Source organism: Serinus canaria, chromosome 2 (genome assembly GCF_022539315.1).
Source record: "Serinus canaria isolate serCan28SL12 chromosome 2, serCan2020, whole genome shotgun sequence".
NCBI classification, from domain to species: domain Eukaryota; kingdom Metazoa; phylum Chordata; class Aves; order Passeriformes; family Fringillidae; genus Serinus; species Serinus canaria.
In genome coordinates this window covers 41,158,085-41,176,412 of record NC_066315.1, presented here as the reverse complement: position 1 = coordinate 41,176,412, position 18,328 = coordinate 41,158,085, and the positions used below count along the sequence as shown (strand labels likewise).

Genomic DNA, 18,328 nt, shown 5'->3' with positions numbered 1-18,328 from the left:
CTTGGAAATTAGGTCTTTTAAAGCAGTCTTTGTGATTATGACCATCTTTTTCCTTAGGCTTCACTGAGTATAGTTAAGTTGTGATGAGTTCACGGGGGGAAGAGCTGATTTATAGACCGGTGAGTAATTTCTTTGGGCCACAATACAATTGGAAATGAAGATGTATCATACTGGGTCTGCTGCTGAGTTGGGACAGGGTGTGCAAAACTGATTGTTGTATGAATGAGAGTCTGTGGATGTGATTGGTCGATGTGTGGTGATGGGATGGGGTGGATGCTGGGGAAGGAAGGTGAGACAAGGCCAGTGCTGGGTATCCATGTGTCTTGGCTGCTTGAATGATGCCTCAGTTTGATTAATATAAGGTAGATTTCCATAGAAATCTAAGGTAGATTTCTACAAAAATCTAATGTGGATTTCTCTGGAAAGATTCAGGGTCAGGCTGGATGGGGCTTTGAACAGCCTTGCTGTAGTTTAAGGTTTCCCTGCTTGCTGCAGGGTTAGTGGACCAGATGACCTTGAAAGGTCAACTCAGACTATTCTGTGTGGCATTTGTGCTTGTGAATCCGGCTGTTTTTTACAATAAACAATAGTTATGAGGTGGCTGTGTTGACTGCGCTGCCCAAGCTGCCAAGGTGCTCTGCTGGAAGTGGTTAGGGATGGTGGTTAGGACTTGGCTGAAGGATCTGCCCTGGATGTCCCGCTCTGGATCCCAAGGATGGGAATTCTGCTGTGTCCGTAGCTGTGCTAGGGCTCAGGGCTCGGGTCCGGTCGGCTGAAGAGCGACACGAGCAGTTGGGGGTCCCCTCTGGAGCGCGGCTTTTCCAGGAGGATTTCCATGGGCAGCACTGGAGCGCGGAGACCATCGGGGGGCACCAGAACGACGGCAATGCGCTCCGGCTGCTCATTAGCGTCTCTTCGGTGCAGTCCGGCGAAAAAACCGTGTTTGAGTGGGGCAAGAAGTTCCTCCCACTTCTTAAATCAACTTCATTTCCTCAGTAATACTGCAAGCTCTGTTTTGAAGGCATGAGTAGTTAAAGAATAAACTAGCAAGCATGAATTATCCCCCACTTTCCCGGCAGCACTAACTTTTCCTTTTTTTTCTTTTTTTTTTTTTTTCTTTCTCCCTTTCAATCCTTTGTTTAAAGTTATATATTGATTTGCAAGGTTTAGACTAAAAAGTTACCTTGAATAAGATAAATATGTTAAATAATTATCATTGAGAGATCAGTGTCTAACAAAATGTGAAACTTGTAAGGATTTTACAGTTCTTCCTTGGCATTGAGTGCCTTATATGGAGTCTGAACACAGTAATATTTGAGGAGTTAGTATACATTTTTAACAGTAGTTGAGTGCTATTTTTTGGTTTTGTTTGGTTTTTTTTGTTTGTTTGTTTGTTTGTTTTGTTTTTGCTTTTTCCCTGAGAGTTCAGCTGACGGTCTGATTTTCAGATGTAAAGGGATACCTCTAGACATTATTTCTGTCTTGATGCTGTATGAGGTTATTAGCATGGGTTGATATTGTATAACAGTGTCTATAGGCTACCGGTAAGTCATAATGTTGAAACATCTTTGACTGCCCCTTCACCTGGCCTCATAAGAAAGTGGGGGAAAGAAAGCATTTTTTTCCCTTAGAAAGAAGGCTATACTGCTCTAAAGTCATCTTCCCAGTGTCTCCTGAAACTCCTGCTTATCTTTGATGGGAATTCACAGTATTAACATTTAATATTGATGGTGTAAGCCTGTTTTAGTAAAGACATATTTTCTGTTTTGTTTTGGTCTTTTAAGCAAGTTCCTGAGGGTGAAGATATTGAGTTTCTGTGGGTGGAACCACAGTATGACTTCTGAAAAGCAAGTCTGTTATCCAAGAATTGGCCTTGGTTGGCCAGTACTGTTGAAAAGTGTAGTCCAAGTTGTCCTGAGTCATCTACAATGGTCAACACTTATTATCCCCATTGGTACTGGTAGTCTTCTTCTGTCCAGTCATCCTCCTGGTTTACCAGGCTTGAAATCCTCCCCACTGCATGGACAAATGTTGAAGAACAATCAGAATGTGGGTTTTAGTTGTAACAATGCACACAGTTAATTTTTTTAAGTGAAGAGTTTTGCAAACAGTGTTTCTGACTTGACAAAAAAATCAGAAAACAATGAAATGAATGAAGCATTTAAAGGCATGGAAGCGGCTTGGTGAAGGCATTCCTTGCTTGAAACCATGTTGCTCCTTTTCACTAAGTGAGTTGGACTGAAAAAGACACTATTTCACCATGCAGGTCTTGCTTTCTTTATATCCCTAGACCATCATAGTCAAGACTACCAGAAAACAGTATTTTCATGAAACAACTGACTTTCATCAGGCACCTAGGGGCATCTGGAAATTCCTGCTTTTTCAAGTTCACTAAGCCTATTTGAGGTCTTCTAGAAATGATGAAAAGAATTGTTAATCCTGCTGCTGCTTAACTTTGGATCAGTAAATCAGTCCTTAAGCCTGTGTAGTTCTTTAATTCATGCACTAGATGGTGACCAAAAGCAGCCCAAGTTGTGTTCTCTCTTCCCAAAATCACAGCTGACATTGGAAAATGAAAGCACAAAACTGACAGTTTTTCCTGCCAAGCTTTTAAACTTTTCTTGCTGTCCATAAGGATAAATTTATTTAGTAGAATCATCTTAGAGATAAAGGTAGAGGTGCTGCTAAATTCATATATCCTGTTCTAACTGTGATTTTTTTAAAATCACTTGTTGGATAAAACTGTAGGAAGTGCTTCTCTCTGTCAGATCGTAAAACATTCATCAAATATTCCATAACTTCAAGCTGAGGTTAGTGTTGTTTCCATAATAAAGGAATTCAAATATACTAGTTCTTGAAATAATTGCTATGGATTGAAACTTAAATCTCTGAATTTGCAGATTGATTACCATTGGCTAAGACAAGGTGGTAATGAAAAAGCAGTGGGGCATTACTCTAAAAACATGATTACAGTTTTTTATAAGATTAAAAACAAACCAAGGAAAAAACATTTCTGTACTGCCCACCCTGAAAGTATAGAACCTGCTCTAGTCCTGTTCTTTCAGATTACTACTGGCTTCAAGGGAAGATTGCAAGATGGGTTTTGGATTCTGTAGCTGGAAAAAAGGCATTCCACTGAAGAGAATCAGTCAAAAATATTCTTTTACTGCAAAAGGCAAGGTATATATTCAGGAATGGAGGCTGATAGTTGACCCAGACAGATCTGGGACAAGGGGAAATCTTGTACAGTACAGTGCAGAGTGACTGTAGGTAGAAAATATCAATGGTGCAGTGTTTAGATAGCAAAAGGGAAATGTACAAAGCTCAGGACTGTAAGATGATGATGTACAACACAAACTGGACTGTTCTATAGCTATTATGGGCCAAAAAAATATAGTTCAAATAAACAGCTAAAAGAGGGAGCGTGTCACATGAACAGTAAATGTTAATAGCAGGGAAAAGTTCTTTTTTTGTTCTCTGTGTAAATCTGTAAGGAAGCAGAAGCCTGTCTTGTGACAAGAGCTCAGAGCCACTCACATGCATACATTCTTCCTCTGGCAAGGCTAAAAGCTGGTGGAAAGAACCCTAATTCTGCTCCAGTGTGGGAGGAGGTGCCATGGGTGATGGCTATGGCAAAAATGCAGTGCTCTGGAGCCACCTCCATGTATGGAAAGATGGATAAGATGGATGAGATCTGATGGTGTAGGGATCAATGGCATGGTTTAAATTAGGCTTAAACTGAACATCTGGGTTGTTTTTTTTTTTTTGTTTTTTTTTTTTTGTTTTTTTTTTTCTTCTGAGCAGAACACAGGCATTCAGTGCAGGGTTTTTAGCCCAGAAGCTGGATAAAGAGATCCACCTTAGATTTAACCCCAGTGTAAATATTTGTAACTCTTTGTGACTTCTGTAAGGCAGGCAATGAAGGCACAGATCATCGGTGGTTAAGAGGGTGAATAGCAGCAAATACATCTCTGCTCACAGGCAATTGTAGGGTTAAAAGAGCAAAAGGAAATTTGATGCAGCTACAACGTGTTTTACACTGGTGATCTGTGTAGCAATGAGGAAATGCATGGAAAAGCAAAATTCCAGACATCTGAATTGATGATATGATTCATACAATGATTTTTTCACTCAGCACTCATCCCAGCTATAATGAGAATCATCTGAGTGGAGTAAAATAACCACAGTTTGAAGCTTGTAGGAGGGCACTAGCCTATAGCCATGCTAGATGTGAGAGTCATTTGCTCTGTAGCCTGTTGGAGAGCTGTGCCATGTACAAGATGGAGCTTTTCCTTTGGCTTGTTTTTTGTGTTTGTGTTTTTTGGAGGCATTCACTGCAACCCTGACTTTCATTCTAAATTGGTCCCGCAATACACAGCTGCATGTATACATATATGTAATATATGCATGCAAATAATCTGTGCTTTCAGGAAAAAAAAAATTATCTTAGCATGTACATATGGCCAGCTTGGCAGCAATGCACCAAAGGAATTTGTATGTGCTAAATTTATAAAAACTGGCTCCAAACACAGAAGGGAAATAGCGTCAAGAGAGTTGAGGCACACCCTTAGGATGGTGTTTGCACGTATTCTCACAACTGTTCTTGGTTAAAGATGGCTCTTGCTCAAACAGCCTCAGAAATGCAAAACTCACATTGTCTCATTCTGTGCAGTTTAATTTTTTGATCTTAGAGAACTTAACATATGATAAAATAATGAGGTAAAAACATATGTGGATTTAATCCTAGTCTGAAGTTCCATTTCAACTTCATGCCAAATAATGCTCCACCCCAGAGTTTTCTAATGATCAGTGTGCATTCATGGGACCAATGGGAGGCCCTTGGGATAAAATGCAAAATTATTTCTTACATACAGAAAATTATTCAAAGCACAGATCCCTACCATTTTAGTGAAAACCACAGAATCATTGAATGATTTGGGTTGGGTTATCAGCCACAGAAAAGACTCCAGAGTGGAGGCAATTCAGTATAATGTCAGAAGGTGTCTGGCCTTGGGGCCCAGCAACATTCCTCCTTTTTCAGCCCAACAGGTGTGAGACCACTGTTTTCCCCTGTCCTCAAGTCCAGTAAGTACACAAATTCCAAGAGGTGCCCATGTGCACACATGTGTGCATGCACACACAGACACACAAAAAATATGTGATATATGCACAGCTGGCTGCAGAGATCAGCACAGAGAGCAGTGTCTTTTTCTGGCATGAACATCCCCATGAACACATCTAAAATCATGTCATACAGACATGGGCACTGCAGACAATCATATTCTCTTCAGCTGGTAAGGACTGAAGTCTTGGAAAATACAAACATTCCTGTCTCTCTAGTAGCTGGTTTGGAAATTGAGTCTCTCCAGTTGCTGACACCTTGGTTGCAGGTATTCAGACCTCCTGTCCTGCCATCTGGTTGTCCATCTTGGAGTTTATTAATGTTCACACACCCACACAGAAGAAAGAAATTTGATTTAATAAGAATAAAGTATATTCTGCAGTGATTAAGTGTGGGATTGAGATAGGTACGGGTGTTGACCATCTGTCTGTTTGTATCTGCCGTGTTAATCGTATTTTCTCTGTATTTTAATGCACAAAATCACTTAGGTTGGAAAAGACCTCCTGACCCCTCTCTGTTCACACCTTTGATTCTTCACCTAAGCATTGTATAATGCATTTTTCACACTTGGTTCCCCTCGCATCTTGTACTCAAGATATCCTCCCTCAGTGTTTCATCCAGTGCAGCTTTTGGGGCATACCACCTTAGATTAGAAACAGCAGAGGAACATGGGTTTTAGAAAGCTTTGATTCAAGCTCAAACGTCTGCATGGACTTCATCTCACCTTGCTTTAGCCATCTAAAACTTGGGCAGAGGTCTTCCACTGGAGCCCATGTAGGAGAGAGAAGCTTTTCCAAAGTGAGCCCATCTATCTTAAGGCCTGTCTTATTCTAGGATGAGATAAATCACTCCCTAGCAGTGCCTCTTTTTCTCCCTTAACTAAAGGCAAAGCCTAGATGGCTAGCATAGGCTAGATGTCTAGCATTTACACTGCCAAAATGATGGGAATAGAATCCTACTTCCACATTTTATCCTCAGTGGTGAAGGCTGTGTGTCTGGGTAACATGTTGTAAAGTTCAATGCACCTAACACTTCCTCTCAAGCTGTTGCTCCTCTTATGTGCGAGGCTCTTACAAAAATAACCAGCTACAGTCTGTAAACAGTGTGGGTCCTGAAGGAAAAATACTGTCAAAGATCAATCTAAGTCAATATACAGAGGTGGAACTTGGGAAATAGCAGTCTGTGTTAGTGATATGTGTGCTGTAAAGAAGATGGAGTGACCAGGATTTGATTTTCTGTGATCCCTCACTAAGCCTTCCCCAGGAGTGAAGCTCACAGCAGTCAGCAGCCCTGGGTGTGCACTGTGGAGCTCTACCCACTGGCAGAGCTGGCATCTGCACTGCAAGGGGGGCACTCTGCATCACATCCTGCTGCTGCTGTTCAGCTGAGGCTCCTCCAGGAAGGAAACCTCTTTCACCCGAAATGGATGAGTTTATGTGCATTCTGCAAGAATATTTGCAAGGCCAATTTGCACTAAAAATACCCTGTCCTTCTCATTAATGTACCTGAGTGACATCTAGCTTTGGCATAGATTTGTGATTAAGATCTCAGTCATTATTTCCTTTCTGTGTGACTCAGTTCCTTTCAGAGATTAAAGTGGAGATAATAGTATTTCTTCTTATCTAAGAAGTACATTGAAATGTGAGGATGGAAAGCACTGTAAAACTCCAAAATAGAAGGAATTTTTCACTTATACTTAGGAGTACGGCTCCTTTTCCTTTTCTCTTTTTCTTTCCCCTAGTAGTAGCTACTTACTGATTTGTATCTCTCCTTCTTACCTTCCTAGAGCATGACAAGTAGATTGCTGTGGCTTTAAGAGCATCAGTTTTTAAGACAAATGAAAAAGTTTAAAAAATGACATAGTTTGAAATGGCTTTTAATTGCTTAGCTGTGCTGGTCCCTGCAAAAGAATGTAAGAAAGGTCTATAGCAGCATGAAGGAGAACCTAATGAAATGTGCAACAATGTAGTCATGATAGAGAAAAATAAATATTTCTACGCACATATATTTAATTTTATAGAATATTATATGATTTAATTATCAAAGCACAGTAATAATGACCTATGCAATACTAATGACTATTGGCAACAAGGCTCTGGAGGACACACAGTCTAATTAACTTTAATAGGATGGATTTAATAATACATTGGATTAACATCTGTTAGAACAAAGTATAAAGATTTATTGTTCTCTGAATAAATATTGACCTCTTGCTCTCAGGTCAATAAATCTTAAACTTGTGTCCACTTAAATTAGTATCTACGTATTGCATTAGCACTCTTCTGTTTCCTATCACCAACTTCACTAGGAGGAGAGGGGAGCTGCACTTCTCTCCTGCTGCATCAAACACTTTCAGGAACTGAAGGTAAACATTGAATTTGCAGATAGAAGTAGAAAGGTCTGGGCCCTAAACTGTCCTTTCTTCACGTAAAACTGTCCTTCCTTGCTGTTGCTTCATAAGAAATTTCAGAAATATTCAGACAAAATCAATTGCTATTAATGCCACAGAAAAGGTGTACAGCTTGTATCGTCTGTGTGATTAAACAGTCTTTATACTTGTGTGATGTGAGTGATATCAAAAATATTTTTGGGGATGAGTGGGAGGAAACCTTGCTCCTTCATGTGTAGTGAGATACAAAGTTGTTTCTAGTACTTTGGATTTCATGTTGTGCTTTAGATATTTAAGTACAGATTCCTTTCTAGCTGTAAGAGTTTCAAGAGGAAAGAGACAGAATATGTTTCTTTTCATGCATACAAGGGAGAGATTTCTTGTTACTCTCCAAAGGGGTCAGTATGGTTAGAAATATCAACAAGCCTAAGAAAATTATAACTGAGAAGCATTCCTCTAAACTAGTTGAAAATCCTTGAGACTGATATCCATTCAGCATATACACAGACCTTCCTTTCAAATTTAATAGATAATTTAATGGGTGATGTTTGCAAAGAAACACGGGTTAGTTTAACTCCACCACAGGTGATTTTAGCTATAAAACTCCCTGTGACTTCAATGGCAGAGTTCTGTAGGTGAATGTTGATTAACATGGAGAATCTTTTCCAGACACACTGACCAATCAGAAAACTTCTAAATTTTTGTAGGATGATTATTTGTATTTATTGAGTTCTGCAGAACTTTTTCAATAAAGGAAGTGGAATCTACCAGACTTCAATGGATAAGTTTTGTGTAGCAGATCATAATTGCTTTCAAAGCTCAAAACATTGTTCTTGCTCTCTCTCCTTCTCTGTAAGATTATTGATGCTGGTGTAGAACCCTGACAAAAACATGCAAGTACTTTACCCTGCTTTTATTTTCTCTCTGGCTGTGTGTGATTTATCGGTAGATGTGGCACTAAGGGAAATTGTGTCATTTGACGTGGTAAGTAGGGAATACCTGGTCAGACTGGTGAAAGAATAAGGTCCTCAGAGCAATTTGGTGTACAGAGCTAGAAAATTTCATCTGTGCCTCTGAATACTGAGCTATATCTATAACTCTAAGGGTTTAGGCCCAAGGTTAGCAGATCTTTTATTTCATGTATTCCTTCGAGGTAACAAATCCTTGGAAAATTGATTCTAAATGTTGTGCCCAGTCTGCTGCTCCCCCTTCAACTGACCTTAAATTATCCAGGGATTGACTGCAGTCTAGTTCTACTTACCTCAGACTGTTATTAATCATCATTACCTATACTCTGACTCTTTAGTTTGCAAATACTCATAGGTGCAAATCATTATTTTCCTTTCATTTTTTACCCTTTCAGACTGCAATAGAATTGCACATTTTTGACACCCTAGAGATCCTGCTTTGTTCTTTCAGTTTCCTGGTTGTCCATGCATTAATCACAGAGGTTTGTAACATATGTTGGGTTTCAATTTGGGATAAAAAAAAAGATAAAACAGCTCACTGGGAATGAGGAGAGGAGCAAGGCTGAGCTGGAGTGAACATTTTCTGGGGGCAAGATGTACATGGGAAAAATGTTGGGTTGACTTTGACAGGGCTTGGTGGCTTTTATTTCATAGCCATATCAGGCTTCACAAAAAGGAGTCTCAGGCAGAAAAAACATTTTTGATGACTGACAGTTATTGTTCTTGTATTTCACTGTGTGGAGGGGCAAATGGGATCATTTACTTGGTTAAATTAGGTGACTACCTAATTGTTAACTTAGAAAACTACCTTGCTTTTTGTGTTAGCATTTTGGGTCATGGTAGACACCATCCCCTCATGCTCCCTAAGGAATTGTATGCAGTCTCTGAGAAAGTCAGTAAGATGACTTTAAGGAGAAAAAAAGAAGGTATGAAAGTTACCTAATTTTGTTGAAATACCCATTTTTCTTTAGATCTGGTTAAAGAATATGCATTGCTGGTCTGTGATTCTTACTGTACTGAAAACAAAGAAGGTGCTGATATCTTAGACCAGAAGCTGACTTGTGCAAATAGTAAATAAGATCTTAACAGTGGGGAATAATTCCAAGTTTCTGAAGTGACATTCCTTTTTCTACACAAGAAGCATGTTGAGTTTCTCAACTTGTGTCACCACAGAATGTAACCATCTCCTCTTGTAAAGTGTCTCTCCCAGCCCGAGACACTCACATTGCACTATGATTTCTTTTTCCCCTCAATGGAGTAGAAGGGAATCTAAGCCCTGTGCGTGCAAATCAAAAAGGATAAGGTTTTTTTTGTTATTCTCGCTTTCAAGACAACATGTTACCCTTTCATCCTGGATGGAGAAGAGAAGCTTTGGCAGGGCTGAAAGACTTAAAATCCTAGTCACTAAAATGGGAACTTAATAAAATGGTGCACAAAGAGCCTTGTGTAAGCTGCAAAAGCTTTTAAAATAATTACTTTTATAAAACCAGTAGTGCTCAACTCTTTTGAACAGATCACAACGCTGGAATCATAGTATTGTGTGCTAGCTGCTGGTGTTTTCTTAATGTCTGCACTTTCTACGTGGCTTGTTAATAAGATCTTGGTAAAGCAACACAGAAATAACAGAAAAAATAATAAGAATTCCATGTGAACTGTCTTGAAAAAAACACATGTGCTCAGACAGAACCAGACATTGGACTCAAGACCTGGAAAACCATGTTGTTCACCAATCTGCTATTTAGCTGTAAGTAAAACCACATACATACAAAGTTCTGATTCTGTTCTGGGGGCTATTTGTCTTGGCTCCTCCTTTTTGGAGGCCAATACTTTGTCTGAAGGCTATTTTCTCTTGCCCCTTTATATATAAATCTCTTTATAAATGACCAGCCTAAAGAAGTCATTGAAGACAATCAAAATCTGAAGCCAGCCCACCATCTCTGATTATTCAGGTAGTTTTGGGGGATTTGTGGGATTCATAACAAGTCCTCTGGCAAAAAGCAGTGGATGGGAAGGGGATGTTTAATATATGGTAGTGTGGACATACTGTACAGCCCTGAGTGTGAGTAGAAGGTGCACAGAGAATGTTGGTTCTGGGACAAAAATGCAGCAGCATCTGTTCTTTGGAATGTTAGTTGCCCAAAGAACGTGGAAGTGGTTACTGCTATTTTGACAAATGCACTTATTTCTGCTTTTGTTGCGTGGTGTAGCACAAGGGAACACTGGCGCAATAGTGTAAGGCAATAATTTATTAGTGGTTTAGGGATGTGGGCCCAGAACAAATTCTAGACAAAAGAAAAACATGTTTGGGTTTTACAGAGAGCCTTGGCTACGGGAACAAAGCTGTGATTGGGTGTGCAAATATTTGGTATTTCGATTGTCCTGGTTGCTGTGACAGCTGAAAAATGGTCTGAGTTTGTTTTTAATTATCACCAGGAGGGAAAAGCCTGTTTTAAAGCCAGCAACTGATGTTGCAGCAAAAGGCAAGAAAAGATATTTAACAGTGGGGAATGTACTTTCTCGGGGTTAAAATATGATGAAAGCACTATTATTTCCAAGTATTTATAGTATTTAGCTAGTTTTGTGATTACAGCCAACCAAGAAAAGTGTTTTGTTCATTTGTATTGAATCCAGTGATGGATATTAAAATGTCAGCTACTGTTGTTACTTGATACTGACTGGTATAATTGATATCAAGCTTATCTTCTGCAGCCACGCTGGGAAATGCAGCAGGCATATTGTGGCAGGTCTTTGTGAGACCTGCTTAACACAGAAATTAGAAAATGCATTTATCATGCCTTGTGAATGCTCTGCCCACTTGCATCAGGGTGTAGTGGGTTGGCCATTTGCAAAAGATAGAATCACAGAATCATGGAATCATTTAGATTGGAAAAGGCCTTTTAGGTCATATAGTTCAACCATTAACCCAGCACTGCCAAGTCCATCACTAAACCATCTACATGGCTTTTAATACACCCAGGGATAGTGATTCAATCATTTCCCTGGGCAGACTCCTCCAGTGCCTGAAAATCCTTTCAGTGAAGAAATTTTCCAATAAATCCCATCTAAACCTCCTCTGGTAAAACTTGAGGCCATTTCCTCTTGTCCTATTGCTTGTTACTTAAGAGACCAACCCTCACCAATGTATGACCACATAAAGACTTCACTGGAATGAAGGGTTATATAGGAAAAAAGAAGCATGTTACCCAAAAGAGATGTAGTCATTTGTCCAAACAGCCTCTGGCAGGGTTTGACACCAGTCCTATTTGTGGGATCTGTATCCAGTACTTCAAACCCCTAGTCTATCATTTAAGCAAGATAAGAAACTGTATTGTGAAAAAACCCCTGAAATCCATAGATCATTATGTAAAAATTTAAGATTGTGTCCAAATAATTCTTAAATTGGGGTTTTGTTGACTCTTTTTTGGTTTGGATTTTTTCTTTTTGGTAGCAATTGCTGTAAAAGGGTTGTTTTGTTATGAAAATGCTTGCATTCAAACTGGTCATTTCTAGCAGGAAGAATAACTTGTCAGACTTTGAACAGCCAATAGTTGCCTTTTAAGTAAAAATCATGAACTTTCAAATTAAAATTTGCCCCTTCTGGGGGAGACAAAATAGATTTTTGTGGTCAGATGAGAGGGACTGTTCTGTATAAACTTGTCTTCCATTGCAAGGAACAATTCAGATGAGGACACAAAATGTGTTTCCCATATCTGTGAAATCGTGAGAATGTAATCTTTCCATTTTGTCAAAAGGGCAGCTTTTTTCTCTTTTAGCTATGAATCTTCAGCCAGTTCCTCATGTGGTATTCTGTACCTTGGAAAATTTAATCAAGGCTGTATTTGAGGAAGAGAAATAGTTTGAGCTGCTAATATGCTCCTGTTCTTCCAAAGCTGTCTAGCCTGCTTTTATGGATCCCTAGAAAGGTTATTGATTTACTGTGAATGTGACTTTCTGTAGAAAAAGCTGAAGGCTGTGTGCAAACTGCCACCTGAAGCAGAGGCTTAAGCAGGAAATTTAGATAATTGTATTCTGTTTCCATTGAAGTCTGTGGCATTTTGGAAATTAATATCCGGGGAAGCAGAATGGGGTCCTGTGACTGGGAGTTACTGCTGCCAGCAACTGGAGCAACTTTTCAGCTTTGTGTTGTAGAGATGCTCAACCACCTGGGAACTATTCAAAGGATTTGGAAAAACATTTCTGATAGCATTTGCCAATATTAGCACTACTTTTTGTAGGCATTCTGTCTTTATAGTCTTTGCTGGGTCAGCACATTTAGACTCATCCACACTACTCAAAGCTGTTCACATGGGAAGTCCAGACAGGTTTGGCCAACAGAGTGGGCAGTCAGATGAGTTTTCTCATAATTTCTTCTCTTTTCCAAAGAACAACAATTCTACAGATGTTTTATTTAAGCAGTGTCAGCACTTTTGATCCCACATGTTTATGGTTGTACAAATAATGAATTTCTTTTTTGCTTGGCCATTGAATTGAGAAACTGGAAGAAATTCTTGGTTTTAGTTGATCAGAAAGTTGTTTTCAGGCAAGCTAAAATGGAGCAATTTGCATAGTTTAAATTTTCTCAGTCCTTTCCTACGGGTATAATAAAACTGGGTCAATTTTCAATTGAATTTAAGTTTTAATTGAAAACAGTATTTTGAAACAAATATGCTTGTTTCCAAAGTTTAGAAAAAGTTTGGTCTTTTCTGGTTTCTTAATTTTTCTGGCTGATTATATCTTAGGCTATTTTTCAAATTCACATTTTTTCCCTCCCCTGAAGCAATATATTTTCATAAAATCATTGCTTAGCAGAATACTTTTACCCAGTATTGTTAGAAATTTTGCAACTCGCTCCTTTTGCCTTAGTGTTTAAATAAAAAAAAACCAAAACATGATGTTGTTTTTAAAACTTATTGCCTCTAGCCTACAGTTTGGAAAAAAACTGTTGTGATATTTAGCATCAGGCATGACTAGAGAAATCCAGCTGGGGTCTGTGAGAATGAGGGCAGTACCTGGTGGCACCCAGGTAACAGATGTGTCAGGGGCAGGGAATATAATTTGTGATGGGACAGTTTGAAAATACTCAATTAGGTCTAAAATGAGGTCACTTACAGATTAAAGGAGGGTCCTAGAGAAAGAAATTTATAATCAAGGTAGACATGGTCTTCCATTATCAGCAAGCCAGTCTGCAGTTGTCCAGCCTGGGCTTTCTTGCACTTTCAGCATATTTGTTAATTGCAATTGCCAGGGACAACTTTAGTGTAGAAAAGCAGGGGGTTGATTAAAACTAGGACGTGATGATTTCTTTGCTTCAGAAAAAAAACCAAAACCAAAATCCAAAAAACCCAAAAAGCCACGCCCCCCCAAAAAAACCGAACCCACAAAAAACCCCCCCAAAAACCAAGATAGCATATTTTGGGGAATTCTGCTTCTCTTTAGGACAACTTAGCTATCCATATCCAGCAGCACCAGTGCAGTTGGGGCTGGGGGCTCAGTGCATTTACCTCGTGTGAGCAAAGGAGCCAGATTACTCTGTTCTGTTCTTTCACATCAGAAGGTATCTATCTGCTATTTTGGACCAAGTGTACAACTTGAACTACAAACTGGTGGTAGTGGGGTATGTGTTTTAGAAGTCAGTGAGATGATGTGCTTTGAACAAATTAAGCACTTTGTTATCTTATTGTGATTTTTCTTTTTTGTTTTGTTATTAGACTAAAATCTACAAAACAGTTTTTCTCACAATAGTCCATAGTGTTCACCAAAAGGCAGCTAATGGTGAATGAATTCCAAAGCATAATACTGTGCCATGACTAATGGACTGAGAACATTACCTATTTAACAGAGCTGCTCTGCCTGTTTCCCTTTGTACCACAAACCCATGTTCTAGAAGGCTGTTCTTGGCTTAAGAACAAGGCTTGCATACCTTGCCAAGGTGAGAATGGTGTTGGAGGCTTTGCTATTTGGAAGAAAAAATTTTCTCAAATAGGACTTTCATCTATTCCTCGATATAGATTTTTATGGTCCAAATTTGGGAACTAACTCTTGGAGACACTGGGTATGGGTTTCTCCTGGAGAATGTGCTTAGTCCTTTTGTTGAGTCAGACTGTAATGGTGGTTGCTGAAGTTTGCTATGCTGTTATAACCTGAGCCTGATGGAAATTCTTATAGTGCTGGAGAAATTTGGAATAAATGTCATTGATTAGTAGGACATAGTGGTTTAAAGGTAAAAAAAATGTTGCACTGTGGTGTGACTGTGCAGAATCACTTTTCTCAAGGATACTTGAGATATGGAGAAGGACATCTGTTGCTCTTCTGGTCCCTGTGGTGCACTAGATACTTCAGCTGTAGTGTCTAAGATGATCCCAGCTACTTATCATACTGCTCTGTGTGTATATATGCTGGGGAGAAGCATTGGCATCTTCCATGTAAATATGTATGAGGATCAGCTGTGGTCTGGGCTCTTGATAGAAATAGCTTAAAGTTTAGGGGTAAAACTTTTTATTGTTGGTAGTGTGGCTGAGTGCTGGCTGAGAGTGGGAAAAGAAACTACCCTGTCACTCAAGTAGGTAGAGAAGGAGCTTTGTTCTGTTTTAAAAAGCTCTGCTATCAGGAGTAAGGGAAGTATGAGCTGTTACAGCTGCTGTGTAGTTCTGCACAGACAGACTGTGATGCACCCATCAATCTTTAGGAAAAGCTCCCTTGGCTCTGGCTGCACAGTGCAGTGTGGGAAACTCTGGTGTAGAATGGCCTTGCATCCTTGGCACCTCCTCCCCACAGTCTGAGGTGGAAGAAGAACCTGTCTGATAACTTTTATTCTGCTGTCGTGAGTGTTTGAAACAATAATCCCCAGGGTAGATTGGCAGGGGAGGCTAGCAGTGGGAAGGAAGAGGTGAGGGGAGCAAAGCAGAGAAGAGACCTTCAGGTTTAGGATATATTACACTTAAAATTCTGAGACTGCTCCACAGATAGGCCACATAAAGAATTAGATTTGCAATTTGAACAAAGTTCTGTAGGAAAATAATTGGACTGGTGAAGCAATCTCACTCTCACCAAATTGCTTTCCAAGGACCCTATCCTGAATGGGGCTCTGCAGCTCTTTCTGATATTTGAGCATCTTCATTTCTCATTGACTTTAGTAAGAATTAAACTCACTGAACTCCTCACTAGGCAATTAGTTTCTTACAGGTCTATTTTTTTTCTGCTGCAAAGTGGTAGCTGCCTTTCCCTTCTGTTAGCAGTCATACCCCGTGCCAATCAAGTCCAAGCCTCAGCATGCAAGTCTCACAAAAGAACCATTAAATGATATGTGTGCTTAAACATTTGAACATAGATTCGGTTCCTTAGTGTTTTCTGTGGATAGGATCCTTGACAGTTTTGTTACACTGACTGCATCACTGTAGCAAAAAGAATATGCAAAATATGTGATGGAAAGTCTTTCCAAAACCAATCCCATCACATGCTTATAAATAATTTTTGGGGTTTTTTTTTTTTTTATTTATATAGGAAGAGTTTGTTTTGCTTTCAAAATGGGATGAATACATTTCAAATTAAGAGGACAGATTCATTAGCATGAAGGATGAATGAGGTAATAAATGAGATAGTGAAAGTGAGGTTTTTCTACCTTTCCACGAGAGCAGACCTACAGAAATGTAGTATATTTACAGTCCTGAAATTACTGAAGCTGTAAATGTTTTTGCTTTCATGGCCTCTGTTTGCACTACTGCACATTTTGGGATGATGGATTATGGAGCGCCAGGTGTTGGGATGAAAAGAATCAATAGCGTGATACAAAAGATGAAATAACTGTGATGGAACATCAATAAAGGCTAAAAGCTGCCATAGGGATTTGAATCTTAAAGAAGAGCCTGAGAAAGTGTATTAAGAAGAATTCACTTCTCCCCTTGCACTTGTAGTGTCTTTATTCCATGAGCAGAAGTCACCTGGGGGCTCTGTCAAGGACAGAGGTGGAGGAGTTTTTTCTTTTCTGTGTGTACATGGTGTCCAGCACACCACCTCTGGGGCACGAGGTCATAATGTCAAGGTAATGTCAGGATACTGCTGGTGTAGGTGTAGTTTGGAACACGTTTGGTCTGAAGTGGAGAGGATTTTATTTTATTTTTTTAAGAAATAAATTAAATTAAATTTATTACTAATTTGCACACTACTTCCACAAGCAAACTAGATGAATACAATTTGATGTAACTAGTTGCAGTTCACATCTGTGCTGTTGGGACGTTGTTCTGAGGAAATGACAGCTGCTCCTCTGCTGCTGTGACCCATTCTCAGGGGACTTGGCCATTAGTAAAGCTAGGCTGTTAGTGTTGAAAACTTTATCTGTTTCTATCTAAGCAAAAAAGACCACTGAAATATGTAATGTAAAAATGGAGCTATTAGATAAGTTCAGCATCATCAGTTTTCTTTTGCAAATCAGGCACAAAGTTTTAGAGCTGAAATAAATTCACGCAGAAAGCAAGGTTAGGTCACAAACCTATTTTCTTAGTTCAAAATCAAACCATCACCAAGAGAAGAAGAGGAACTCACTCTTCTGAAATACCATGGTCTGAAGTTTTAATATATTAAAATGCAAGATCTTTTAAAAAATACTCCTGTCAAAATACTTAGTTCTGCCTTCCAAGAAATAGTCCAGGAATGCATTTAGGCTTATGACCTATTTCAAGCATGACAATGCAGAACTACTCACATGCTTTAAGCTATGCACAAGATTGATTGGCCCAAGTTAAGAGCCCTGCTGGGAGGAGATCAAATGCTCTGCTATAAGGACCTGACTCTACCAGTCTATCTCATGGGTTTTTTGCTGCAGTAAGATTCCATCCCATGCAACACAAGACTGGTGTAGCCAAAAGCTACTCATGTCATAAATCTACGAGATGAAATCTAACACGCCAGGCTCAGGCCTTGTCTTTAATATTGCATCATACTGAGTTCTTTGGCAACTTGAGTTTCACAGGGGTTCAATGCAGAATGTCCTCTGGGGACAGCTGCTTTGCAGATGTGGTGGAGCAGGGTCATGAAGGGCAACAAGTCATGGTTAGCCCAGGGAGACAAACCCTGCCTTTAACTAGCTGCAGCTGATGCTCTTCCTGAGTTCAAACCTTTGATCTAAAGCAGGGAAACTAGAGACCTTTACCCAGCCTTTCCCATGTCACTGATGAGTGCCTCAAGCACCAGGATTTAGATCTTGCTCCAATTCTTTCAGGAACTACAGAGCACAAGGGTCTCAATGCTTTAAACCTGCAGGTCTGAGCTTGGCTTTCCTTGGGGCAGGCAGTGGGGAAGTCAGGCAAGGACTGCAAAACTCAGACAGTTCAGAAAAACTCTGTAAGTCACAAAATACCCTTCCTGCCCAAACAGCCTGTATTTCTGAGTGTGGCATCAAACCTTTTTTTTTTTTTTGTCTCCACTTTCAGGTTGCTCCTATAATTAAGGAGAGGATGATGAAGAAGGGCAGCATGATGCTTGGGTACCAGCCTCACTGGGGCAAAGTCAACTTCTTCCGCCAGGTGGTTATCAGCCCACAGGTTAGCCGAGAGGACATGGACTTCCTGCTGGATGAAATCGAGCTTCTCGCTAAGGACTTGTAGCTGTAGCTCCACAGCACCAGGTGCTGCTCAGGTGTGATATTTATGGAGAAAGTGGCAGCAGCATTCTGGTGCTGTTTTGTGGAAAGTAGTAAAAAGCTTGACAAATAGTTTGGAAACTGTCATTTTACAGATTGGTGTTGAGAACTCTGCAGGTAGAACACCCCTTCACAGGAAAGCATTTGCTGACAGGGGCTTGGGGGCAGGCTGGTGCTTCCAGCACCATTGCTGCCATTCTGGGAAGTGTTTCCTC

The 18,328-nt window shown here is 39.8% G+C and overlaps 1 protein-coding gene across 1 annotated transcript in view; it reads left to right on the top strand.

The window, feature by feature from the left end:
- GADL1 (glutamate decarboxylase like 1) overlaps window positions 1–18,078 on the top strand; it is a 67,468-nt gene extending 49,390 nt beyond the window's left edge. Inside the window, exon 13 of the mRNA XM_050970529.1 lies at window positions 17,905–18,078. Within this exon, the coding sequence (XP_050826486.1) occupies window positions 17,905–18,078 (174 nt within the window). The remainder of the gene's footprint in view (window positions 1–17,904) is intronic.
- Window positions 18,079–18,328: the final 250 nt, after the last annotated feature.